Source organism: Bos indicus, chromosome 8 (genome assembly GCF_029378745.1).
Source record: "Bos indicus isolate NIAB-ARS_2022 breed Sahiwal x Tharparkar chromosome 8, NIAB-ARS_B.indTharparkar_mat_pri_1.0, whole genome shotgun sequence".
Taxonomy (NCBI): domain Eukaryota; kingdom Metazoa; phylum Chordata; class Mammalia; order Artiodactyla; family Bovidae; genus Bos; species Bos indicus.
Window position 1 is genome coordinate 75,810,150 of NC_091767.1, and position 27,431 is coordinate 75,837,580.

The window sequence follows — 27,431 nt, forward strand, 5'->3', positions numbered from 1 at the left end:
GCAGGGTGGAAAGACCAGCTTTCAGGGGTGCCCTGAGAGTCCCTTCATTCCTGTCCTAGAGCTGACCATTAGCAGTGAGTGTCACTAAATGCATAATTGCAGTGGGCCAAGTAGAGGTTGCTATGAAGGCATGTGACTGGGTTTATTTTTTATTTTTTTTTCTTGTTCAATAAGTTTATTATTGTCTTATCTGAAAAATCTTGATAGAAAATTGTGGTTTGGTTTAACTCTCAGCAGCTCGTTCCTGAGCTCTAAGGAAGCTTGCCTTCTTCTGAGCTACCCGATCATTCTCCTGGCCAAGTGACATTTTGGGACGGTTCCACCTCTTCTTTTTAACTTCTTTCTTAGGCTTCTTCTCATACACTGGATTCTCTCTTATTGCAGCATGAGCTTTCTTATACATCTCCTCCATGTCTGGAGTTACGTTGTTCTTTATGTACTGAGAGAATTGTTTCTTGTAAGCATCTTCATCTTCAGTCAGGTAGCGCATGTAATCTGCAACGTTTTGCCCCATGATGTGCTTTCGGTGTACCTCAGCACTGAATTCTTTGCTTTCTGAATCATAACCAGGGAACTGTTTGGTACTGTGAGGGATAGACAAGCCTCCATCGACAGCTCCCTTTAGGGCCCCAAAAAATTTATTCCCAGTAGTAGTTCTGGCAAGTCCTGCATCCAGGTAACAGGTGAGGGCACCAGGTTGACCATCGATGCTTTCCACATTGTATTCATCTCCAGTCACCTCGACTTGCCCTTCATAAATTTTGTCCATACCAAACCTATTAAGAAGCCTGCAGGCCAGCAGCAGGCCAGTACAATATGCCACAGCATAATTTGTCAGGCCAACCTTCACACCATATTTTGGGAGTTCGTGAGCATAAGCTGCACAAACTATCATATCTCCTTCTATACGGGCATAAGCAATCTGACAAATGATATCTCTGTTCGTTACACAAATAATCATTCTGTATTTAGGTGTGTTGTACTTATTTTTATCTTGGATTACCAATCGTTTCCGAGCATAGTAGTCAGTTTTCCCCTCTTGCCTTCTTCTGAATTTCACTTGGTATCTCTTGAAGTAGGCCTTGTTCTTGACAACTTTAACAAACCCCATCCTGTGGATCAGAACCCAGACTCTGCAGCTTGCCACAGAGCTGCAGAACCAGCACAGCTCCGGGGGGGGAAAGCGTGACTGGGTTTAGGATCACCTCCTCAAGCCCTAAAGGCTGAAGAGCTGGCCAGGTGAAGATTGTGCCCTGAGATGATCCTTCTCATCTTGCCTTTGCCTAGTGGGAGATCTATGATGCCTACATGGAAGAGCTCGAGAAGCAGGAAAAGACTAAAGAGAAGGAGAAGACAAAGACGCCAGTGGCTAAAAAGATGGGGAAAATGGCCATGAGGAAGATGACATCTATGGAGTCCCAGGTTTGGCGAGGGCTCCCATGGGTCTGTCACAGAGAATGACTAAGTGGGCTCTTGGCTCCTGGGTAGAAAGAAGCCTGGCTGTCTGGTAGGACTTCACAGACACTTAAGGGCAGGGGGCATGCTAGTGATACTTATGAACAGCCCTTTCCTTGTAGGAAAGTGTGAGGAGAGCTATAACTGCTTCTGGCATTCCACACATTCCTCCCCCTCCCCCCCCCCCAACAATTTCTTATAGGTCTGGAGGCTAGCAGGAATTCAGAATTGTCGGGCTAGGGGACAGCGGGAGACATGCTATGCTATGCTATGCTAAGTCACTTCAGTCATGTCCGACTCTGTGTGACCCCATAGACAGCAGCCACCAGGCTCCCCCGTCCCTGGGATTCCCCAGGCAAGAACACTGGAGTGGGTTGCCATTTCCTTCTCCAATGCATGAAAGTGAAAAGTGAAAGCGAAGTTGCTCAGTCATGTCCAACTCTTAGCGACCCCATGGACTGCAGCCTACCAGGCTCCTCCATCCATGGGATTCTCCAGGCAAAAGTACTGGAGTGGGGTGCCACTGCCTGATATGCACCTTGGGAGAGCTGGGGAGGCTTCCCAGGACAGAGTGGCATGTGAGGATAAGGCTCCACCTCCTTGGGCAAAAGCTCATGAGGTTTGAGAGGGAGATTTGCTTTTTGGGCTTCAGTCCTTGGGTTTACTTGCACTCAATTCTTCAGGTCCAGGAGGCAAGTCAGAGCTAATCACAGGTACCAGAGAGCCCAGGCCAATGAGTGACCACCCTGGGTTGAATTTGCAATGAAGAGCTATGCAGGAGTCATAGTAGAGGTCATGGTTGGGAGCTCACTGTGTGTGTAGCCAGCATAGGTTGGGGTTCATCATGGAAGTTACAGTGAAAAGTCACTGCAGGGATGGTCACCACAGGGAGATGCTGAGGGGCCATGTGTATCCCTTCAATAGAGAGAGAGCTGGGTCAGGAGCCAGGGTCCCAGTATGGAGATCAGGATGAGTCTGATCTGCAATTGGGCAGGAAGGACAAGTTCCACAGAAAGCTAAGGTCATGTTCAGCACCTTGGAGAGCTCCCAACAGCTCTCAGGGAAGTAGTTCTGCTCCACCCTGGAATCTAAACCAGATCACACTCTCCCTTTCTCTGAAGTATGCCCACTTCCGCTCAATTCCACGCCCAGGATAAAGTCACATTTTAGGGGAGGTTTGAGGGTTCCAGGCCCTGACTAAATAGGAGCTGTACAGTTGAGTTTCATGTAATCAGAGCAAGCACTTGGTGATCATGACTGTGCTGGTATTGGAACCCTGAGGTGAAAGCTAAGTCCTGGCCCTGCATTTGTCTTGTCCAGACCCTTAACTTGCCCTGCACTGTTCTCTAGAGTTTAGGGGCTTCAGGGGGGCTACTGGCCTGGATCAAGATTCACTTGAAGATTCATCAGGGTTTGGCTCTCTACCGGGAGTTTGGTTAAAGAAACCTTAACTGCAGTCACCAGGACCCATGAAGTAAAAGAAAGATCCCTTTGACTAAGGCTGAAAATTGTCCTTAGGTCTCAACCCTACCAGAATTGGTGTCTAACACCCTCAGGGATGCAGGACCACACCAGGTTCTTCTAGCTTGGTTAACACGAAAAGCTGTGATGTAGGCAGATTCCAGCCCTCTGGACCAAGAAATGCAGTAAAGCAGGATACTGGGGGTATAACATAGCCAGTTAACACTTTAGTATTCCAGGTTGTCGCAGAGCACAAGTTTGAGTTTCCTGAGTCATACAGCAAATTCCCACTGGCTATCTATTTAATATATGTAGTGTATATGCTTCCATGAGTGGGAGGGAGGTTCAAGGAGGGGACATATATACACCTATGGCTGATTCATGTTGATGTATGGCAGAAACCGACACATTATTATAAAGCAATTATCCTGCAAATAAAAATAAATAAATTAAAAATAATACTTTAGTATTCTATTCAGCCTTCCCCCAAGGGAACTGATTTCTAACTGTGGATCCTAAGTACTAGGACAGGCTCTCTGTAGACCAGAGTGGAGGTAAGAGTTGCCTTCCCCTTTGCTGAGGCTCAGCATGTGAACAAAGTCATACCCCTTTCTCTGAGACCTGGATCTGATTAGGTTGGTATAAAACTCAAAAGTATGGGAGAGGAGAAAGCAGAGTAACTTCATGATAGGGTCTGCAGTTTTAGATCTCAGGTTTCTGTCTCATTAATGATTTGGGTGAATGTACAGAAATGAATGCAAGCTTTTCTGATCTGAACAATTAGGACAGGAATGGGGGAAAGGGCTCGGAGGCCACAAGTTCAGTCAGAACCAATAAAAAGGCACATCTGCTCCAGTAGCATAGTTTCCCAAACCACACTCTCTCCTCAGAGCACATCTGGAGCCCTGAGTCTCCCAGGACCAGGCTGGTCATCTAGGGAGGGATGGCTCTTTGTGTGGGGCTCAGAGCATGGGCCCTGGAGTCCATAGATTTGAGTTTACATCCTGACTTTGTCACCGAGCTGAAAATTTTAAAAACTTGTTCTCTCATCTGTGGTGGTGGTTTAGTTGCTAAGTCGTGTCTGACTCTTTGCAACTTCATGGATTGTAGCCCACCAGGCTCCTCTGTCCATGGGATTTTTCAGGCAAGAGTACTGGAGACGGTCGCGATTTCCTTCTCCAGGGCATCTTCTTGACCCAGGGGTCAAAACTGTATCTCCTGCATTGGCAGGTGGATTCTTTACCAACCCAAGGAAACAGCCTAATGATACCTGATTTGCAAGCTTGTCTTGAGAACCCAAGATGATGTATGCACAGCCCCCAAGATAGTCCTTGCTTGATCCTGGTTGATAGGTGTTGATTGTTAAGAGGCCACCAAAGCTGATGGAGCTGGGCGGGGCCACCTGAAGGAGTACTGACTTGAGGAAAGAGGTACTGTCCTCCCACATCAGAGGAGCTGTCCCCCGGCACACACACCTTTCTGTGGCTGGAGGACAGAGTTAGGACCATGGGGATAACCATGGGGACCATAGAACTCAGGGAAGTAGGTTTCAGTTAACAGGCTATCTGACCACACAAAATACCACCTGGCATGGGGAGAAACACTTGCCAGGAAGCTGCTGAGGGGGACAGATTCTTGCTTTGGGTCAGAGGGTAGGGGGAGTAGCTGGTTCCAGGTGAGCTCTGAGGCTTATGATTATAAGACTCCAGTGAATGTCCTTGGTGAGTGTTCTGGAGTCAGTTTTGAAAACTGATGAAAGAGTCTCAAAGGGCAGCCCCCATGTGTGACTTTGTCAGTCCCCACCACACCAGGCTGCATGTTCCCTCTGACACCACCATCACTGTTACCACTGGGTCCTGGGTGAATAACACCATGGCGATTATTACACGTCCTACAAGTATTAGGGTCCTACAATGACCCTATGACTCAGAAGGCATCATCCATCCCTCTATGGCAGGAGTACTCTAAGTCACAGAGACCTTCAGGTACCTAAGGTTGCCATTGGGCTCCTAATCTGTGCGGGGGTGGGGGTGGGGAATGCAGACCTGGGTGGCCCCAGAACCCATTCTCTTAACCTCTGTGCAATGCTGGCAGTCCTGGAAAAGCGTGTCCCAGAGAGCCGTGGCCCTCTGGGCCCCCTTGGAGGGCTGTCCACTCCATGGTTCATTCCTGCCACCTGCCCTAGACATGTTAGACCTGTCTTGCCAGCCCCAAACTCTTCGCTCCTCTCTCAACCTGCTGTAGTGGTGTTCCATTGAGGATTTATGGAATTTCACATGATAATGAACGTGTTTTTTGTTCAAATTGAGTCATTTTTCCCTGATATGAAACTTCCTGCTTTGTCTTTGGCCATGGGCAGGGCCTTGAGTTAGAAGTCAGTTCTGTCTCATACTCCTTATAGTAGAGGCATGTCTCTTTCCCCTCCCTGGACCTTCCCCTCAACTTTTTTTTAAAATTTGTTTTTAATTGAAGGATAATTACTTTACAATATTGGTTTGATTTCTGCCATACATCAACATGAATTAGCCATAGGTGTATACACGCCCCTCCCTCTTGAACCTCCCTCCCACTTTCCACCCTTTCCTACCCCTCTAGATTGTTACAGAGCCCCAGTTCCAATTCCCTGAGTCATACAGCGAATTTCCATTGGCTATCTATTTTATATACCCCTCAACTTTTGACTGAATAAGTTGGACCACAAGATTTCTGGGACCTTTAACGGGAGTCCTTGTTGTTGCTGAGGCTGCTGAAACCTCTGTCCCCACCAGAGACGCCTCCTCCCGGCCCTGTCTGCTCTCCCCTCCAGTACCCCTTCTGGGCTCTCCTCAGGGCCCTGTCTTGTGTTTAGAGATGAGCCATCTCCAGAATAAACTCAGGATGAAAGAGCAGGAGGCAAGCTTTACCTAGGGGCCAACTATGGCAGTGCAGACTCCTCATGCCACTTGTGAGCTGGGCATTCCTGGAAGAGGGTGGTGAGGAAAACCTTTACAGAGCTATCTGGGGTGGGCGGGGTCAGAGAGGCTTTGCTGAACCGATTGCAAGTCAGGGCTATAGCTCAGGGCGAGACCTTCCAGAATGGTGGCTTATGAGGACCGGTGGCCCCTGTATCTCCACAGAGTGATGACATCACCAAAGTGACCCAAGCAGCTAAAATCGTGGAGCGGATGGTCAACCAAAACACATATGATGATGTTGCTCAGGGTAAGATTTAAAGTGCCAGCAACTGCTATTATTACTTTATTAAAAATCGCTCATACAAAGTGAGTATTTGAGTGTCCCATGCTGGGTCCTACAGGGGCAAGAGGACCTCCTCTGTATGTCACAAGGGAAATAAGACTTACACAGTTCAAACAGGAACCATGGCATAAGAAAAAATGGGTGTGGTGATGTGATCTGACAATGGTGCATAAAGACACCAGCACGCTAGTTATTTAATGTCATCTTCCCCGCAATCGTGGGAGGCAGTGGAGCAGAGATTTTATCCCTTCTCCACACACGAGGAAGCCAAGGCCAAGGGCACCCAAACCTGGGTCTTAAGCCTCCTAATTCCGTGTTCTGTTCTCTGCTCTGCCCAGCTTAGGGACAATCTAAGTGCTAGACTGCAGACAGAGACTGCTCTGGTCTCCTCGAGAACAGAGGAGGAGGAAGTGAGCAGTGGCCACGGTCATGGAAGGCTTTAGGGAGGGCTGAGCTGGATGCCAAGGGATAAGCGGCATCTGAGTGGGAGATTAGCGGAGGGCAGATGTTTGGGCAGGGGACAGCACAAGCAGTGACTCACTCAGTAGTGAAAATGAATGGAAAGGACTCTGGAGACGAGGGACAGCAGGCTCATTGTCCCTGACGGGGGCTCTCTTGGAAAGCGGGGAGAATTCAGGCTGGAGAGATGGTTGGAGCCAGTTAAGAAAGGGCCTTGAATATTGCACAGGGAACCAGAGCTTTCTCTGCAGAGTTCAAAGCTTCCGCTAGTCAGGAACAGAGCCTGAGGACAGCAGGGCTGAGGAGGTGGGAGGGTATGATGAGGCGGAAGATGGGGCAGAGGCGAGGATGAGGTTCAGGTGTGGGTCGAGTGGGCCTTTCTACACCTTACTGAGAATGCATCTTCAGCAGTGGAGAAAAAGGAGCAGTTATAATAGTGAAAAACAAGCAGCAGCCCTCCCTGAGAATAGCCTCTCTACCAGGTGTTGGGCTGTGCCATTTACACGCATTATTTTATTTCATCCTGACAGCCACCCTGTCAGGTGAATACCACTACGACCTCCATTTTAAGGATGAGACATTCAGGCTGAAAGGTTGCCACTTGTTCCAAACCACAGCTAGCCTGAGGTGTGAGGGACACAGTCGGGACTCGAAGACAGGTCCCCCGGACCCAGAGCCTAAGCACTTCAGCGCGAGACCACAGAGTAACTGATCTGGAAGAGACATTTCAAATAAACACTCAATAGGTCTATGTGAGTCATTAATTAGTGATGTGGTGAAGCAAGAGATTGATTCAGAAATGCTTAAATCCTGGGGGCCTGGGAAATTCTGGCGTCTTTGACAGAGCCAGGGAAACGGAATCCTTCCCATGGCATGAACAGCACATTCCCAAGTGGCTTGTATTTCCCTGAGAGGTTGTGCATTTATTTGGAGCGGCTGCCTCCCCGGAGTTGGCAGTTCCCCACTGCTGGCTGATCTCCTCTGCTGACAGCCCAGGGCTCTTCTCCGTGACTTGATGCTCATTGCTCACCCATGGGACAGAGAAACCAGGGCTGCCAAGACCAGCCGCCTAAACAAGCCCCCTTGTTATCATTCAGGCTGGAAAACGACCTTGAGTGCTTTTCAGAGCTGTCAAAAGTACACGGCAGCTGTGAATGAATTTGTCACTCACACAGCTTGGCTTCCTGAAACCCAGCCTCTGCAAGCAGCCCACTGAAGGGCTGCAAACATGATTAATATCCATGGAGAAATTGGCCTTGGTGAACCTTTTTCATTTATAAGAACACAGGCACATAAAAATGCATTGAACTTTGATTTTTTTTTAATTGCATACACTTTTCCCTTTGGGAAAGTGTATTTGTGAAGGAGAAGTGAAAACAGAAGTGTTACCAATTAATCTCTCTGAAATGAAGTCTTTTCAAAGACAGTCTGAGCTCAGGGATTTCTGATGTGATCAAGGCTCACGCCTCTGACCACTCTAATCCTTTTTTGTTCTGAGCCATTTTTGAGGATTTGGTGTAAGTCCCCAAACATCAAAGTGTGGGACATTGGGAGAGAGGCTGGGGCTGTGCCCGGGCTTGTCCTTGACCGTGGTGGATGAGAGGGTCATTTTCTACTGGGGCACCCTTGGTTGGAAAGAAGACTGAGAACTAGTTCCCTTTTGTTGATGTATTTTGTTGCCTTCTTTGAACAATCACTGGGTGCCCGCTCTGTGGCTGGCCCTGTGCTAGGCACTATGGGTCCAGAGATGATAACACTGTGCTTCCTGTTCCCCTAGAGCTGTGGGCTGGGGGAGACAGGCAAAAGGACACAGAGAGGCAACAGTGTGTGGCCCATTTTCAGCAGACCAGAGGCAGGGGTGGGGCGGAGGAGGAGGTGAACTCTGCTCAGCAACAAAGTGAAGGCCTCACAGAGGAGCTTGATCTGGATCTAGAGTGAGTGGGAGTTTCCAGGAGGAGCAGAGCATTTTCGACACTTTGGTGTAGAGAGTATGTGAACAGCTGGCTGGAGGTGACGTGGTAGTGGGTTGGAGCCCTGGTTCAATCAGGAAGCTCCTGTGCCAGGGGAGTCACCAGGGGGTTTTCAGGGCAGTGGGGAGCTGGTTTATTTGTTCTCCCCCTCATGGCTCTGTGGAACGTGGACTGGAGGAGGAATGTCTGGAGGTAGGGAGACCAGCTGGGAGGCTGGTGTAGTAGTCTGGGTGATGGCTGTTGGGGACTGAGCCTAGACTGTGGCTATGGAGCTGGAGAGAAGTGAATGGATTAAAAAGATTATCAGAAGGAAAATATGAGGGGTGATGAAAAGAGATCAGTGAAGGATTACCAAAATTTCTGGTATAGACAAGTAGAAAGATGGATGCGGCTTCTGCCTAAGTTAAAGGAAACAAGAGGTAGAGAGAGTTTAGGGCAGGAGATGAACTTGAGTTCAGAGCACCCATGAGGGAGCCAGGCAGCTTCACTGTGGTGAGCTTGGCAGTGAATATGAAGATGGGGAAACCTGGAATTTTATCCTCAGGGACATAGCCACTTTAGTGTCATTTACCTCCAAAAACAACGATAACAGTAACAACAACATTACAGAGAGCTTACTCTGTGCCAGGTATTTTTCTAAGTACTTTACATGTATTAGCAATGAATCCTCATAGTAGTCCTTTGAGGTAGGTATTCTTACTATTCCCACTCGGACACACAAAGAGGTTAATTGTTTTGGCCAAAGAGGTACAGACAGAAAACGGTAGTCCAGGGCTGACTCAGTCTGTGTGTGTTTAAGATTTTAAGTACTATGAGGATGCTGCTGACGAGTATCGGGACCAGGAGGGTACCCTGCTGCCTCTTTGGAAGTTCCAAAATGACAAAGCGAAGCGCCTGGCCGTCACCGCCCTCTGCTGGTGAGTAGAGGCATTGCAGAAAACCTGGAGTGCCTGAGCACCTGCTGGGTACCAAGCCACAAGCAAGCAGCTCCTACCCAAGCTCAACCACCTTGAAGGTGACCCGTAGCATTATGGGAAAAAGTGAGACTGGGATTCTTATGGAACCTCCCTAGGTCTCTAAGGTGAACAGTGTCTGTCTGCAGTGCAGTTAAGGCACCAGGGTACATGGGAGGGCTTGTGTCCATGGGCAAACCATGTCCATTTCCTAGGCTGATGGGTTCTTATTTCTTTTGCAGGAATCCAAAGTACAACGATCTGTTTGCAGTGGGACATGGCTCCTGTAAGTCATCTGGCTATTTGTTCATCTGCTTACTCAACCAACAAACACTAAGTACCTACTCAGTGCAGAACTCTTTGCCAGGTGTGAAAGATACAGAGATGACTAAGATCTAGTCACACTGCCCAGTCTAGGGGAGAAGCCCCACTGTCACACTGGCAATTAGTGCTGCGTGAAGGAATATGCCAAAATGAGCCTCGAAGGAGTTATTACGGTGAAGAAAGAGGGGCAGAGGACTTCCGTCTGAGGCAGCAGCAAAGGTCGGGAGGCAGGAGAGATACGGGAGGAAATGAGGCTGTAGAAGGGGGCAGGGTAGCCCCAAAGGGCTTGGTAAGCCATCCCAGGAAGCTTGGACCTTCTCTCAAAGGGAAACCACTGAAGGAATTTGAGAAAGGCAGGGACACAACCACTACAGGGAGGAATTGCAGGCAGGAGACTGGAGGCTAGAGACAGTTGGGAGACTAGGGAAGGCATTCCAAAGAGAGGGCAGGCTCGGAACCACCAGCGTGGAGTGAAGCTGGAGAAGTGGGCTTGAGAAGCATGAGAAGGTGGACTGGACCAGACCTGGGAGGGCCTGGATGGTGGGGTCTGCATGAAGAGAGTTTCCAGAGCAGCCCCTGGAGCAGGTGGAGGACAAGGGTTTGATGTTCATCGCTGGCCCCTGTCCCCTCGGAGACCACTGCCTTATGGGATGTTCTCTCCCCGCCAGCTTCCCTGACCCCTCAGCGGGAGGCAGCACTGTGGGAACTGTGTGGCTTTCCTTCGTGATTCCTGGGCCCTGCAGAAGCCCCTGCCTCCCCTCTGGACTGGACATTCCCCCTTCCTAACAGGAGAGGGCCCCAGACTTCGTGCAAGCTGCAGCTCCCCAGGCTGACAGCGTGCTTTCTGGCTGAGAGAATGAGCTTCTGCAAACAGAAAAACCTTCCCATTCTCCAAGCTGCTGCTGGCTGGCAGGCGTACAAGCTCCCGGTCTCTGCCCCTCAGACCGCCTGTCCGCCCAGCCCATTCTTTGCCCGGGGTGGGGGAGGGAGGCGAGGGCCAAGAGGAGTGGGTGTTTGTCATTCCTCTCAGCGAGGAAACCCTTGGAGCTGCTCCCAGTCTCATGGTCTGGGCCGCCTCCGAGGATGCCCTAAATGCCCGCTTTGTGTCCCCACTCCTGAGGGTGGGCTGCTGCCAAGCAGGAGGCACCCACCCCCTCTGGCAGGGAGCTAGCACATTCCTCCCTCTGCTGCAGCTACTGGGCCTGGACGTGGGCCGGGTGCTGAGCGGGCCTCCTAGGAGTGGGTGTGGACCCCTCTCTGGGGCTGCTCTCAGCCCAGGCTCTTTGCCCAGGACAGAGGTGGGGAGAGTGGGGAGGCTCCCCAGCAGGTGGGAGGAGAAACTGCTTCAGCTCTCCTGTCTCCTCCTTTCACCAAGGGCCAGAGTGGAATGTCAGCTGGCTGGGGTCATATAGAGGTTGTCCTTGGGGGCAGTGTTAGCCAGAGGCAGTGGTGCAGAGTGACGCCCCCACCAGGAATTGATGGCCCCAATTCCAACGGGCCCAATGGCCTCTTTTGAGCAGGCGTGCACCCTCGAAGGGTCTCTTTGTCCTTTGTTGGCCACACCCACATGTCTGGGTAGCACCACTATCAGCTGCAGACCTTCTGGCTGGAGGGTCACTTCCCAGTGACGTGACCTGGAGCTGAAAGCTGCTCTGAGCCTTGGTTTTTCCCCTGGTGACCTGGAGACGCTGATGCCTGGTACCCTCTGTCATTAGACACACGTGGAAGAAAAGCAGCAAATGTGCCCCTTGAGCTGTAGGAACCATATGCACAGAAAGGACGAATGTTGCTGATTTGTCTGTCTTTCTGTTTCCTAGCTTTCCAGCAGGGCTGCAGAAAGAGGGGCCTGTTGGGGACAGGGAGGAGTCAGACGAGGCCCCACCTCTTCTCTTAGACAGCTGGGCCCAGCAGAGGCGGTGGTATTACTCTCACTGGCACGGGAGCTGTTGACCAGCTTTCCACTGGGCATCTATTCCTCAGAGCCTTGCACATCTCAGTACCACCCTGCAGAGGCCTGAGCAGAGCCAGGCTGGACTGGGACTCAAAGGGCTCCTGCATTCACTCCTGAGGTTCCCCCAGGGAGCCCCATGCTGCAGATACCCAGGTGTCTCCTTGGAAGAAAGTGAGCAAAGCCAAGGCCGGGAAAAAGGCACCCTAATGTCCGGATGGGTTGCCGTGAGGAGCAGCTGCTCACCAGCCTCCATCACCCTATCTTTGAAAATTCCCAGATGCCCGCCTCCCATCATCAGATTTTGCCTCATGTGGACAAACTCTGAAGTGAGAGTTTGGGTTTGTTGTTGGGCTTGACCCCGATGAGTTCAGCCCAGGACTCTTTTTGCCTGGGATACCCCAATGTTGACTCTCTAACCTGGTCAAATAAGACTCGGGCAGGGGAAGGCAGGCACCTAGGAAGGACTGGGGCCAAGCCCACGTTTGGGCACAAGGCCGGCTGGCTGGAGCCAGACTGGGAGCAAGCAGGTGAGGAACAGAGCTTAGGCAAGTTTGGGCACAAGGCCGGCTGGCTGGAGCCAGACTGGGAGCAAGCAGGTGGGGAACAGAGCTTAGGCAATTGCCTGCAACAACACAGAGCAGTCACACCTGCCTTCCCTCGTGGCTGCTGGGCACCAGGTGGTGGGCATGTCAGGCTGCATACAGGGCTGAGACTGGGGTTCCCCCTGGGGCCAGGCTTCGTGTCTCAGCTGAGTGGAGAAAGGCTGTCAGCAGGTAAGAGCAGATGGAGGAACACTGGAGGGCAGAGGAAGGTGGTCTAGGAAGAGATGACCCACGGGGCAAAGCTGGGGTGCAGTTGTGTCAGCCTGCTAAACTGAGGGGGTGCTTTCCAGCCCATTAGGCCATTCACAGCAGGGAAGTGGGGACTCCTCGTGATCTGTCAGGCAGGGATGGTGGATCAGATCCTAGACCCTGTGTGTGTCCTGACTGGCTCTCACACAGGAGACAGGGAGGAAACCTCCCAGCAGGTCATGTCTTAGAAGGGCGGACGAGCCAGCTGACCTTCTGCCCAGCCTCGGAGGGACAACACCCTCAAAAGTGGCCAAAGTCAGGCCCTGAGCCCCAGGGCCATATTACACCCATTCCCACTCTGTCCCACCGCCTCCTGGTCGGTCCCTCAGCCTGCCCAGGTCAGGGATCCACTTGTAAGGGATTTAAATCTTCCCTGGTCATTTATTTGTCAGCTTCACTAATTAAGCAGTGTTAATTTCATTTACTGAAAATGGAAATTCATCCACCTCATTTCTCCCCGTTCATCCTCCACACACAAAATCCATCACTCCTCAGCTGCAGGCTGCGTAAAATTTACAGGACTAATTATGTTGTCAGGTCTCTTTGTAAATACAGTCCATAAAGGCCACTGTGCTCGCCGGGTTGTAGTGCAAGGGCATTCCTGTTGTTAGTTTAATTACTGGTTAGTTATTTAGGTTCTCAAATGTTTGCCTCATTTTCCCTAAATCAAATTAAATGTCCCGCTTGATGTATTCTGTCTCCAAGGCCTTGCTCTTATTTCCCACACTGTTTAAATATCCCAACTTCTAATTGGGTGAGAGCTCTAGGAAAAGCCCAGATGCCTGGAAGGCTGGATCCAGCCTGGCAGCACAGTCTCAGGGTCACACTGGCAGTTTGGAACCCTGTAACACTGATGTCCCTTCTTGGGGGCAGCCCTGGGCTCATCCCCTGCCTTTGGAGACTGAAAATCCTAACCCAAGGGACAGTCTGTGCCTAGAGTCCAAGAGGGCAGGACTGGGATGTGGGAAACTGAGAAGGGTTTCCTTATGGTCATCAGGAGAGCTGGGGGTCATTAGCTTCCATCCCCCTGATTTCTAGAGGGACTGCTTCCAAATCACCCTAGAAAATGTATCACCTATGGCCTGTTGGGCTGCCCCCCACCACAGACCTGCTAGCCCCACATCGCCCCACTGTGAGACCAGAGAAGGAGAAAGTGATAGAGAAACCCACAACTTAAACGTAACTGGATAGGGAGTCTTGTAAGTCAGAAGCAAAAGGTCCCTACCACATATGTCAGGTCGCAGATAGGACATGGCAAAAACCTTCATTGCTGGGGGAGGAGGAGCCTACCATTTATAGGGGAATTGACATCGGGTTGGCTCATCAGTCTCCAGGGAAACCAGCAGCTGGGTGGGGGGCAAGCACTTAGGTAGCTGTTGAGTAAGTCCTGTGATTAAGAGGATTGGAAAGTCATGTGAGCAGGTGGAGGTGAAGCAGAGGCTGGTTGACTGGGGGATGTGCAGGGAGCAAGAGAGCAACCATCTTGAGTGACCTCTTCCTCTGATTCCTAAAAGTAGAATTTGGGTCACACTTAGCTGTGACCCAGTTACTTTGACTTTGTTGTTGTTCAGTCGCTATGTCACGCCCAACTCTTTGTGACCCCGTGGACTGCAGCACACCAGGCTTCCCTGTCCTTCACTGTCTCCCAGAGTTTGCTCAAACTCATGTCCATTGAGCCAGTGATGCCATCCAACCACCTCATCGTCTGTTGTCTCATTCTCCTCCTGTCATCAATCTTTCCCAGCATCAGGGTCTGTTCCTATGAGTCAGCTCTTTGCATCAGGTGACCAAAGTATTGGAGCTTCATGACTATTCAGGGTTAATTCCTTCAGGATTGACTGATTTGAACATAACGGCTCAAAACAACACAAATCTATTGTCTTACAGTTCTGGAGGTCAGCGTCTAAAATGGGTTTTGCTGAGCAAAAATCAGATGTCAGCAGGGCTTTGTTCCTTTTGGAGGTTTGGAGGGCCATCCATTTCCTTGTCTTTCTTAGCTTCAAGGCTGCCCGATTTCCATGGCTTGTGGCCTCTTTCCAGCTAGCAAGTGTCTCATTCTGACGTCGGCTTCTGGTGTCAGTGCTCTGACCTGCCTGCCTCCCTCCTTCCCTTATAAGGACCCCTGTGATTACACTGGTTCTACCCAGATAATCCAGGATAATCTCCCCATCTCAAGGCCTTAACTTAATCACATCTACAAAATCCCTTTTGCTGTGCAAAGTAACATATTTATGGGCTCTGGGGATTAGGACACGGACATGGGGGGAGGGCATTATTCTGCCCACCACAGCCCCTCTGAGTGCCTCTTACATGACTTAATAAGGGAATCATCAAACAGCTGCTGCCTTGGGCTCAAGCCCTGGGCCGGATTCATCAGGGAGCTTGCAGGAAGAGAGGAGGAGGCCTGCTGGCTGTCGCTGGCTTGGCACCCTTGTCTCTGCAGCTTGGCACCTACTTCTCTCTGACTGCTGGCCTGGCTTAAGCCGGATGCCCCAACATGCCCTCTGCCTGCTCTGCACTCCCTAAATCCTAAGCAGAATCCCAGGCTTCTCCTGACAGTCAGGACTCTCCAGAGCGGCCCCTTACCATCTAGAGCTCTGGGCAGGGGTGGGGTAGTGGCGCTGCCTGGGCCCCAGGAGAGGGTGCTGAGGGCAGTGAGAGCTTCAGTCGATTGTGGAATGAAGCCACCCTTCCCCTGAGACAGTGGCTTTCTGAGAATGGCCAGATCACACTCTATTAGGAAGTTGACTCTCCTCCCCCAAATCTCCTGAATCACTGAAGGCCAGAGTCAGAGAGGCCGTAGAGATTATCCAGCAAGGCAGGGTTAGCAGGAGGCAGCTCTCCTTCTGAGAGAGGAAGCCTTCTGGGCCATGCCATGCCATGCTCCATCCTTTGGTGGCAGGCTAAGGAAAAATCTACTCGCAATAGTGATACACCTGTAATAATAGAGTACAGGTAGAGGAATTCCAGGGGGTAGGTGGGCACTCATAGTGGAGAAGCCGAATGGTCTAGAAGGCTTCTTGGAGAAGGCAAAATTACAAAGTGAAGCTAAGGCCAGACCAGTGGCCCTCCCTCTCCCCCTGTCTTGGAGTCACAGGCCAGATGGTTTATCACCTCTCCCTTCTCCCTTCCTCGCTCTCTCCCTTTCCCCCTTCCTCTGTTCCTCTTTCCCTGCCACCCAGCCAACATAGATTCACTGAAATCCCATGGCCCAGAGGAACCTGAAATTCCTTCACTGGCCCCAGACATCATGGCTCCTGCCTCTTTATATAATGGAGTGTGGAACTGGGTCCACACTTCTGTGTGGCTGGACCTTCCGTCCTGTGCTGGGGAGCCAGGTAGTTTGTGGGATTCAGGATCAAGTACCCCAGGGCCCAGGGCTCTGTGAGCCTTTAACGTGATGGGATTCTACCACTCACTGGGAACTGAGGCACTGGGTGTGATGTTGATGTCAATGTCTTACTGGGACTTCTGATGACCTGGTCGGTGGCATCATTCTGGGAATGATGGCAGGCTGGGCAGTGATGTCACCAGGACTGCTGGTAGCCTCAGCGATGATGTCACATGGAGACCACTGGTGGTCTGAGTGGTGATGTCATTTTAGGACTTTTGGAAGACAGGATGATGCTCTCCTGTAGCACGGTTGCAGGTTGGGGCCCTGACGTCACCCTGGGTACACTTATAGGATAGAATAGTGAGGGTTCATAGGGGTCCAGAGTCAGGGACGAGAACATCATAGAATAAGATGGAGAGGAAGCCCTAGCTGAATTAGAGTTTTTCTCTATTTTCCTGGTGTGGTTTGGCAGACAAAGCCCTGAATTGGAATTCAGGAAACACATGGTCTAACCATGATTAGAAGCTGTGATCTTTATGTCAGGACAGCTTGTTTGGTTGAAGGTAACAGAGATCACTTGAGCCAGGTTAAGAACGGGAGGCTTACTGTCAGGATGTGTGTGGCCTGGGAGCGCTGGCAGGATCTAAGGCTTTAGTGTGGCCGGTTGCTTGCTCTCTGTGTCCCTGTCTTATGAAATCCATGCTTATCTCTGCCAGAACTTTCCTCTCATCACAAGTGGCTGCCCTGGCCTTTACGCATCCCCTTGTCCAGATTCTGGAGGGATTATTTGCTTTGCCAGACACCCCATTGCCCCCAAATGTCCGGTGCCCCCTTGCCCTTCTTTCTCTACCTTCATGTAAAGTTTGGATTCGTGCTGTTACCCTGAGCAGGGTAACTAAACAGGATATTGGGTGTGACAAGCATCAAGTGATAGGTCTCATGTACTTGGGCACATCATTTCTACCCCCTGGGCCTCAGTTTGAAGTGAAAGTGTTAGTTGCTCAGTCGTGTCTGACTCTGCAAACCCATGGACTGTAACCCGCCAGGCTCCTCTGTCCATGGGATTTCCCAGACAAGAATACTGGAGTGGGTAGCCATTCCCTTCTCCAGGGGATCTTCCTGACCCAGGGATGGAACCCAGGTCTCCTGCATTGTAGGCAGATTCTTCTTTACTCTCTGAGCCACCAGGGCTTCAGTTTATCCACCTATATAATCTGGGGGCCATAGTTCAGCATCTGGTGGTTCTGGGAGCAGGTCAGAGATGTTCACACTGCAGAGTTACTGAGCCAACCTAGGGTTTCCAACCCTCCTTTCCTGGTTCCACTGGTCATGAAGGTTCTGTGCACATTTGTGGCAGGGCAGGGGCTGCTGGAAGTGTGTCTAGAAAAATCAAGTCATCACTGCTGTCCCTCAAGAGACCAGATCCCTGGGGCATAGTGAGAGCAAGTGTGGGGATCACGCCCACCTTTGACCCTTGGGGCAGCAAGGAGAGCATCCAAATCCTTAGCCTGAGCATCTGTCACCCAACTGCCCACCTTTTCATTCACCCTCCTGCCCACCCACTCCTCCCATCAGTCTTGCTTGGCATCCAGGCCACAGGGCGTCCAGGGCATCAACAACTCACCTCCGGCCTGGCAGTTAATAGTTTGATTACCTGGTCAGGGCTTGCCCATTCAGCCTCAGGGGTCTGGCTCCCTGTCACCACACCAGGAGCTGCCGAGGGCAGGCCCATGTCTCCAGAGGGCTGTGTCTGTCCCTGCCAGGCCCCGATCAGGATTTGGGTAAATGAACAAAAGGAGCTACAAGGGACTGTTCCACTGCTCAGCTCACTTTCCTTCATGGTCTGATTGGGAAAGACACTCCCCTCAGCCAGCTGTAGAACTCTCCTGAAATTGAACAGTCAGCTCTTGGGGCTTACCCTGGACCCTGCGAGGTGAGGTACTGCCAGCTCCCATCCCCTACTGGCTCGGCGACATGCCAGGTGCAGGGTGACCAGCCCGGCCTCCTCACTTTCCCCGGAGCAGAAGCCTTTTCCTTCCTGAACCACGGTGTGGTTCAGGCTGGTCCCTGGTACCTTCCACTCCAGGGCAGCCACTCCTTACATAGGAAGCCGCCCGTGCCCGTGACCGGGGAGGGCTTCTGTTGACAAGTAGCCTCAGCAAGGGAAGATGGGCTTCCCTGCAGGCAGCTGCGCTGGTGGGTGTGCCAGCTTGCTCATTGCAGGCCACCCTGGCTCCCAGGAAGCGTCAGCTCTGTCTGCAGCAGGCCCAGGGTGAGGGTACCTGGGACGGTGGTAGTTAGCTCATGCCCACAGCCTGGGGAGCCCAGCCCAGTCACTTGCTCCCCCCAAAAAGGGGCAGCCTTAGGAATAAGAATGACTCAGCAAAACTTACCAAGTTGGGGCTGCCTCCCTTTCTTTCTCACCCACGGGCTCCACACCTCAGGACTGGCCGTTTTGTTGGGAGGGCCCGGTCTGTAGTTGCAGGGGTCAGAGGAGCTAGCCCTGGAGGCCCAAGGGAGAGCCTTTGTGTCAGCTAAAAGGCTGCCTTAGCGTAGGGCCCCCAAGACGGGGGCAGGGGGTTGTTCTAGACATCCGCCTCGCCAGCTCTGGCTCCTCTGAGCTTGGGAAGGGTCCTGGGCTGGTGGCGGGAGAGCCAGAACTGAGGGCAGGGGCTGTGTTCTGTTCAATGACTGCATGATCATGATGGGCACTGGGTCAGCAGAGAATGAAAGACTGGTATCACCCCCTCGCCGGGGGTGGGCAGGGAGAAGGACGTCTGCTGAGCGGCCCACTGTCGACCACCAAACACTGTGCCCAGGCCAGAGGGACAGATAACATGGTGGCCTACCAAAGCCCCACTGGCTGACCTGGGACTTCTCGAATCTGGGAGTAAGTGTAGAGCTAGGCTTCCCGGGTAGCTCAAACAGTAAAGAAACCACCCACAATGCAGGAGACCTCGGTCAGGAAGATCCCCTGGAAAAGGGCATGGCAACCCATTCCAGTATTCTTGCCTGGAGAATCCTATGGACAGAGGACCCTGGCAGGGCTAAAGGCTACAGTCCATGAGGTCGCACAGAGTCAGACACGACTGAGCAACTGACACTTTCACTTTAGAGCTAGGGCTCGGCTGCAACTGGGGACTGTGGGGCCGGAGGGTATGGGAAGATGCCCATAGGTGGCTAGTGTGGGACCACACAGACAATTCCATGTTAGTCCAGATGGAACCCCTGTCCTTGGCTGGGGATGAGGGGTACACAGCCATTATCCCAGCACCTAAGCACAACAGATGGGCTGGGCATCTAGGGATACTGCTCCATCCCAAGCCCACCCACATCCTTCACATAACAACTCTTTGAGCTGGCAACCCCCTTTCCTATACCCCCAGGGAGACTAAGGAGAATGACTGTCCATCCCTCAAGTACACCTGGTCACCTTGTCTGTTGCACCCAGTGCTGAACCCCAAGGAGGGGGTGGGCCAAGCCTCATGGTTCCGTTTCGCAGACGGAGAAGATGAAGACCAGAGAGGACCCCCCCTCACCTCCCCACACTCTCTGTGGGAGACAGAGGGGGGCAGGGCTTGTTGGCCCTGTCGGGGAGGGGCTGGGACTTGGACCCTCCAACCACCGCCACCTCTTCCCCGGGACAGATGACTTCATGAAGCAGAGCCGTGGCATGCTGCTCTTATACAGCATGAAGAACCCCAGCTTCCCCGAATACATCTTCAGCAGCGAGAGCGGCATCATGTGCCTGGACATGCACGTGGACCACCCCTACCTGGTGGTGGTGGGCCACTACGATGGCAACGTGGCCATTTACAACCTCAAGAAGCCCCACTCCCAGCCCTCCTTCCGCAGCTCAGCCAAGTCTGGCAAGCACACGGACCCCGTGTGGCAGGTCAGCCTCGGGACCGGGTGGGAGGAGTGGGTGTGGCTGAGCGGCAGCGGGTGGGCCTGGGAGCCATGGGAGGAAGAGACCTTGGGGAGGAGAGGGCCACAGACCAGGGGTTGGGGATGACAGCTACCGGCTTAGAGGCCAAGGAGCTGGGTGTGAGAAGAGCAGAGGCGAGTATCAGGAGGCAAGAGGGTCTGCTGTAAAGGTGGTGGTCTCCTGCCCATCCATCTGCTAAGGACCTCGGATCTCTGAGGAGTGCTGCTCAATGACTCAGATTCGGTGGCTGGACGGCTCTGGGCCTGATGGCCCTCCGCTGAGTATGTTAAGGGCTCCAGGGGTCTACGAAAAGTGAAAGTGTTAGTCGCTCAGTTATGTCTGATTCTTTGTGACCCCATGGACTATAGCCCGCCAGGCTACTCTGTTCATGGGATTCTCCAGGCAATGGCCATGCCCTTCTCCAGGGGATCTTCCTGACCCAGGGATCAAACCCAATTCTCCAGCATTGCAAGCAGATTCTTTACCCTCTGAGCTACCCAGGAAGCCAGGGGTCTATGGTCTTCCTCAACTGCCCACAGGGACTCTGTTCTGCCATCAGCTAGATTTGAGGGATCTCCTAGAGAAGGGTAGGTGCTGCTGGTTCTCTGCCTTCCAGGTGGGGCTGTAAGACCTGGCAGGTGGGGCCTGTGAGTACCCAGCTTCTCCAGATAGGCATGGAATGGGACCATTGTGGTTGCTGGGGCTGGATTTCACCCTGACTTTGCGTCTCCACCTTACTGCGCTGGAAGTAGGTTTCACAGTTTCGTTCTCAGAGCCTCTTAGCTCTGGCTTCACAGCCCTTCATCACTGTGTTCCAAAGGTGTCCCTCCTTCTGAGCCTGGGCACCCTCGCCCCGTGGTCTGGCCTGGGAGAATCTAAGCACACATTTCTGTCTCAAGTTACCCAAGGCCTCTGGGGGCTCAGACAGTGCTGGGGTCTGTCTTCTCATTGTCCTCTGCCCCCTGCCCTGACAGGGTCTGCCGGCGGGCTCTGCACCCCTGCCTGTCTGGCCCTGAAATTCCTGAGTCACATGGATGCCCAGGCCCTGGCTTTTGGCCCCCAGACAGGCCTGAGCAGAAGGAGGGTTGTCCAGGCACAGGGGAAGTGGGGGCCTCTCAGCTTCATCCTTTACCCGGATCTGGGGCACAGGAAGGAGGCACCTCCTCCCACCAAATACCCTCCCCTCAACTAAGGCCGGAGTCAGAATTGCAGCTTCAGGGGTTCTCTCCTCTGGAAAGCCTACCTCCTGAGTCATCGCGTCCAGGCACACGGGGCTCCAGACATGGGGAGGATGTCTGCAGAGACATTAAAGCCCAGGGAGAGAAAAGACTTGCTTTGATCAAACTAAACCAGCATCAGACCTGCCCTTGCTTTGCCAGCTCAAACACACAGCCCAGGGCCAAGCGCAGAGCATCTCAGGGTGGCATGACTCTCCACAAGCCCAGAAGAGGGCGAGAGGCCGAGGCCAACCAGCCTACTCCCTCTCTGCTCTGTTCTCAGAATCAAATAGCAAGTTGGAGAGAGAAGTGGGGCTCACAGGAGACCGTTCCCCCTTCCCTGGACGGGTGCCAGGGAGACTGGATAGGGTGGCCTTCTGTTCTCCCACCATCCTTTCAGGAGAACAGGGCTGCTGCCTTTGCAAAACCGAAGACTCCGAGTTCTTGGCTGCAATCAGGGCTTGTGACGTGGGAGGGGCCTGCCTGTCTCTGTCTCTTTTAACGACTTCCTTTGTTCTCTTCCTTTGCTTGCTCTCATTCCCTCCCCGCTTCCTCATTCGTCTCTTCATTCATCCATTCATTCAGCAACTCCTGCCTGTTCACTCCTCTGGAGGCTGACGATGCTCAAGGATTTGGTCTCTGGAGTTCCTGGTGGGGACACACAGCAGCCAAGGTTGAGCAGATAGGGCATGCACTAAGTGCCGAGGAGGGCTGAGGATTGTCCAAAGTGCTGGGGGATGAGAAGCAGGGACCGGAAGGCCAAGGAGGTCTTCCTAAAGGAAGAAGCACCTGAGCAGAATTGTGAAGCATGAGGAAGCATGCACTGATGAAGAAGGCTGCAAAGGGGTCACATGCACCAGAAAGACACGGGCCCAAGCAGAGGGGCCTGCTGGGAAATGACGCAGCGCGGGGAGCACAGTATGCAGGACAGGGAGGAGCAGCGGGACCTGAGAAGAGCCTAACTGCCCAGTCCTGAGTGTGCTTCTCCAGCAAGGAGGAAGCTTGGATTCTACATGTCAGTGGTCTCAAATGAAGTGTTAGTGCATGTGTGCTAAGTTGCTTCAGTCGTGTCCGACTCTTCGTAACCCCATGGACTGTAAAGCCTGCCATGCCCCTCTGTTCATGGGATTCTCCATGCAAGAATACTAGAGTGGGTTGCCATTTCCCCCTCCAGGGGATCTCCTTGACCCAGGGATCGAACCCACGTCCCTACATCTCCTGCATTGGCAGGAGAGTTCTTTACCACTAGTGCCATCTGGGAAGCCTAGTGTTAGTGAAGTACAGAAGCTCAATGTATTAGAAAGATGAGAGTGGGGCTGCTCTGATAAGATCAGGGTCCTGATTGCTTGAGGGTCCCCTGTCATCACTCCCCATGTCCCCTGAGCTACTTTCCCAAGGCTCCAAGAGCTCCTCCCAGCATAATTTGAAAATCACTGTCCAACCATCAGAGGATTTGGGAGCAAAGAAATCCCACAGTCATGCAATGTCCTGGAGATATCTTCCAGCCGCAGCATGAGAGAGCTTAAGACTGAGCCACAACAGGGCAGTGGAGATGAAAGTGAGAAAATAGGGTTGAGGGCTGTTGAGGAGTAAAATCAAGAGAAGGAAGTGACTGGCTGGCTATGGGGGGAGGGAAAGTTGGTGATGGCACCTGAAACTCTGGTTTGGGACAACCTTTAGGATGCCACAGAATTCTGGCCAGAAGTTACTACAAGAAGCCAGAAGAGGCGTCTTACAGGCAGTGGTTGTATATCCGGGAGCTTGAAAAAGAGCTGGGGCTTGTGAAGGAGGTGTCAGAGACATCAAAGTCTTAGGTCCTTCTTCAAGGGACTATGTCCTGGGAGAAATCAGAGAGATTGTTTTCAATCTCAAAAGCCAGGCTGGGGGCCAAAGGACTTTGTTCTGTTGGTAACAGGGAGCCATGGAAAGTTTTGGAGCCAGGGACTCCAAAGGGGACATGGTTCTGGTCCCACGGCACAGGCCGCCTCCCATCTGGGTAGCGTAGCCCTGTTCAGGCCTGGCTGGGAAGCCCCAACCAGCAGCACTCTGCAGGATGTGTGTGTGTGTGTGTGTGTGTGTGTGTCTGTGTATCCTCTGCTACACTGGGGTAGGAGGCAGGAAGGATATGAGCAGACCCTGGGGTCAAACACGCCTGCCCTGATGAGAGAACGCAGAAGAGAAGCAATCAGTGATGCAGGCCTCTGTTTCCTCCCTACCTCCTGCTTCCTGGGCATTCGTTCATTCTCTCAGTCCCACTTCCACCTGCCCCCTCTATGCCCTCTTTATTCCTACCCTCCCACCTCCACTCCAGGAGCATGTGTGCAACTTGCACACACACACACATACACACACACCTGCAAATACACGCACCACCCCCAACTGGGCATCAGGCTGCTAAGTGGGGTGTGAAATACAATCTCCATGTGCGCCAGCGGCCACTCATTAAACACTTCCCTTTGCAGCTCCCCTGTGCCTCTTATTGTCTGGCCTTTGACACCCCCATCCGCTCCCCCCTTTAAAGGGACTACCTTTACGCAGAAGAGGGAGCTGTCTCGGCATCAGGACTGCTCTGACTTGTGCCTCACAGGCTGTGTGGTGTTCTAGGCCTCTTGGCAAAAACACAAAAGAGCAGCCTGCCCAGACAGGCCCAGGCAGGACAAGGTCCGCCCTCCTGCAGCTCTGACAGCCAGGCCTGGTGGGGGGGTGGGGGGTCCCCCGGAGAAGAAATCCCCTCCACACCCCCACCCCACGTACACTGCTCAAGAGCCAGGTTACAACTGTGGTTCCAGACAGCACCCCTGGGTTCCCGTCCACCCTCACTGGGCCTCTCCTTGTGACAGGGGAAAGATGGTGGTCCCAGTGCAGGAGGCCTGGAGGCTGGAAAGCTCTGGGCACCCAGCCCCGCCCCAGCCCTCCCAGACACAGCTCTGCTGGGCCTCCACATCTGGCAACAGAAACTTGAGCCTCAAGCGTGTCATCTTCATAAGACAACAGCTCTGTCTCCAAAACACTTTCCCATATGTTTGCTTCCAGCCCGGAGAAGATGGGTGGGGAAGGATTATTAACCCCAATTTGCAGCTGGAGAAATGCAGCTCATATCTGAGATGCTAGGAGCAAGATTTTAGAAGCAGGAGCTAGTGGTGAAGTGAAGGTTGGAGCAGAAGAAAGGCTACCTGGAGAAAAACCAAGCCTGGATGGGGAGGGAAGCAAGCAGGAAAAAGCCCCCCAAGAACCTTGGGACCTTGATTCCTAGGATGATGGCTATTACGTATTGAACACTTAATATCTGCAGTGTTCTGACCTAAGAGCTTCAAATTCATTATTTCATTTATTTCTTACAACAAACTCATGCTATTATGGTTTCTGTTTTAGAAATGAGGAAGCTGGTTGATGGGCTCTCGACGTAAGGAGGTCGAACGCAGAGCCACTGCTTTCTAACAACTTGTTACGAAAATAGCTTCCTATTCTGTGTTGGGGTTTGGGAGCTCCCAACCCCCTTTCCCATCCCATCCCCTTACTCCCCTCCACCAGTGGCTCAGACAGTAAAGATTCTGCCTGCAATGCAGGAGACCTGGGTTCGATCCCTGCATCGGGAAGATCCCCTGGAGAAGGGAATGGCAACCCACCCCAGTATTCTTGCATGGAGAATCCACATGGACAGAGGAGCCTGGTGGGCTACAGACCATGGGGTTGAAAGAGTCAGACACAACTGATCAACTCACACCACATACGCCCCACCCCCCATACCCCACCAGAAGGGCTGTTCTACATCCAAACAGATTCCCAGGAGTTTTTCTAAAGGAGCAAAAAGGGGCCTGCAGATGGGGGTGTCTGAAAGTTAAGGTCACAATGGACACCCTCTTTCCCTTTGTAAACAGTATTTTTATACTTCATCCTCACCATCTCAGGTTTTATACATGGAATCCCACAAATGGGGGTTTTCTGTTCCTCCCCCTATGTGGGTGAGGGTGGGAAAAAGGTACATATTTAAAGAAAATAAAATTTAATAACAAGTTTCTCTAAACAAACAAACAAAAAACAGGGCTCCTAGCAGCCAACGCAGAGAGGAACCAGGTACCTCCACTGCTGAGCCCGGGGACCGGGGCAGTGCCCCACTGGCACGTTGCCTCAGGATGCTCGGGGTGGGGGAGCGGTGAGTGAGGAGGGAGGGCAGGCCCATCATGGGACCCTAGGAAATGGGCTCCCAGAACTGGCTTCTGGGCCTCAGAAGGGTCCTTGAGTGAGCCCTGCTCAGCTCGCAGCCCTAACCCGACACCCTCGCAGGGCCCCAGAGCTCACAGTGTGGGATGTTGCAGGTCAGGTGGCAGAAGGATGACATGGACCATAACCTCAACTTCTTCTCTGTGTCATCTGACGGCAGGATCGTGTCTTGGACGCTCGTGAAGGTTCGTATTTCCCAGGAAGGGTCATGCAGGGGTGAAGATGGGGAGTGGTGGGAGCCAAATGGCAGGGGGACTCCAACCCTGCCTGTCCAGCCCCACCGGTGCGCCTCCCCCTCCCTGTGTGACCGCAGAGCGAGCTGGTTCACACTGATGTCATCAAGCTGAAGGTGGAGGGCAGCACCACAGAAGGTCTCGAGGGCCTGCAGATACACACAGTGGGTAAGAGTCCCTACACCTCATCTCCAGCCCGGCCACATCCCCCTGGACCCAGGAGGTCTGGTCCTCCCTCTTTCTGCACACCCCACTTCCCCTCCTGCCGGGTAGGAGGAGGTAAGGAGAAAGCCTGGTCCTGAGCAGTCTGCAGACCCTCCCTGTTTATGCAGATCAGGCCCCTGTTTACCCAGATCCCATCCCTGTTTACTCAATTCCTCCCCTGTTTATGCAGACTGTATCCCTGTTTGCAGACCCTTTCCCTGTTTACCCTGACCCCGACCCTGTTTAACTCAATCCCCACCTTGTTTATCCAGGCCCCATTCCTGTCTGCAGAAGCCCTGGCCCGTTTGCAGAGTCCCAACTGCTGGGCTCTAGCAGCAGCCCAGGGACCCAGTTTCTGTTCGCCTGGCTGGCTCCGGCCCTCATAGTACCCAGACTCAGGCTGTCCCAGGGGAGGGCCTACTGGATAGAGGTGGATGCTGGGGGCCTCCTTCCCTTCCAGAACTGGCCTAAAGCGGTTCCCTCTTCTCCCGAAGGCTGCGGCACTGCCTTTGACTTCCACAGAGAGATCGACTACCTGTTTCTGGTGGGCACAGAGGAGGGAAAAATCTACAAGGTGAGGTAGCGCTGTGCCGATGCCAGCTTCTTACAGGGCCACTAGACCTGTCATTCTCAACAGACCATATTCGGATGGATCTGGGGGCTCATCAGTACCAGAAGGCTTTCTGGGGAAAGAGAATGCATTGCTTTCTTTTTTAAAAAATGTATTCATTTTTAATTGAAGGATAATTGCTTTACAGTATTGTGTTGGTTTCTGCCAAACATCAACATGAATCAGCCATAGGTATACATACATATGTCCCCTCCCAGAATGCATTTGTTGACCTGCTTGGGTGTCAGGAAGAGGGGCTGACTGCAGGACAGGAGATGAAGAACCTAGAGGGTGACTTTAGCCCAGCCTTGCATCTTTCCCTCGCGTCCTGCTCCCTGCCTGGGGGTGAAGGAGGTACAGCTGGGCACGGGGGTTGCAGGGGAAGAGGCGGGGCTTGGAACATCCTGAAAAGACTTCCTAGAGGAGATCTGAAGCTGAGCTGCGCTTTGAAGGCTGGGTAACAAGAAAACCTATCTCTGAACACCGGGTTCATCCCAGCTGGTGGCGGGATGGAACTTCGTGGCCTGCTTCTGCCAGGTCTCAGAGTTAGTAGGTGAACATCCTTCTGAACCTTCATCCATCTAGAAATAACTCCGCTGCAAGCTTTTCTTAGGCTCAGAAACTCAGAATGTTAATTACAGGCAGCCTCCCGGGAGCCCCTGAGGCCCAGGCAGAGCGATCTGAATGCAAAAGACGTCCCCACCCCCCTTCTCCACCCCTGCTTGCGGCTGCTGGAGACAGGAAGAGACCAGTCAGTCACTCAGTCTCCTAGAGGGAGGAAGTGAAGGGCACAGTGGCCAGGGCAGGAAACCAAATGAGAAATCTGGAGACTGGGACTTGTTCCTGGCTCTGCACTTGCTTTTCTGGGAGCAAATGAAAGTGAAAGTGTTAGTCACTCAGTCATGTCTGACTCTTTGCGACCAACCCCATGGATTGTAGCCCACCAGGCTCCTCTGTTCATGGGATTCTCCAGACAAGAATACTGGAGTGGGTTGCCATGCCTTTCTCCAGGGGATCTTCCCA

General features: G+C 52.5%; 1 protein-coding gene and 1 pseudogene across 2 annotated transcripts in view; one reads left to right on the forward strand and one right to left on the reverse strand.

The window, feature by feature from the left end:
- The window catches only part of DNAI1 (dynein axonemal intermediate chain 1), a 68,474-nt gene that overhangs the window by 33,538 nt on the left and 7,505 nt on the right, over positions 1 to 27,431 (forward strand). For both annotated transcript variants that reach the window (XM_070795010.1, XM_019966443.2), the window contains exons 9-16: positions 1,288 to 1,422; positions 6,033 to 6,117; positions 9,382 to 9,499; positions 9,778 to 9,821; positions 19,643 to 19,890; positions 25,457 to 25,546; positions 25,675 to 25,762; positions 26,293 to 26,372. In XM_070795010.1, the coding sequence (XP_070651111.1) occupies positions 1,288 to 1,422; positions 6,033 to 6,117; positions 9,382 to 9,499; positions 9,778 to 9,821; positions 19,643 to 19,890; positions 25,457 to 25,546; positions 25,675 to 25,762; positions 26,293 to 26,372 (888 nt within the window). The remainder of the gene's footprint in view (positions 1 to 1,287; positions 1,423 to 6,032; positions 6,118 to 9,381; positions 9,500 to 9,777; positions 9,822 to 19,642; positions 19,891 to 25,456; positions 25,547 to 25,674; positions 25,763 to 26,292; positions 26,373 to 27,431) is intronic.
- Positions 182 to 1,152, reverse strand: LOC109563187 (large ribosomal subunit protein uL18 pseudogene; annotated as a pseudogene).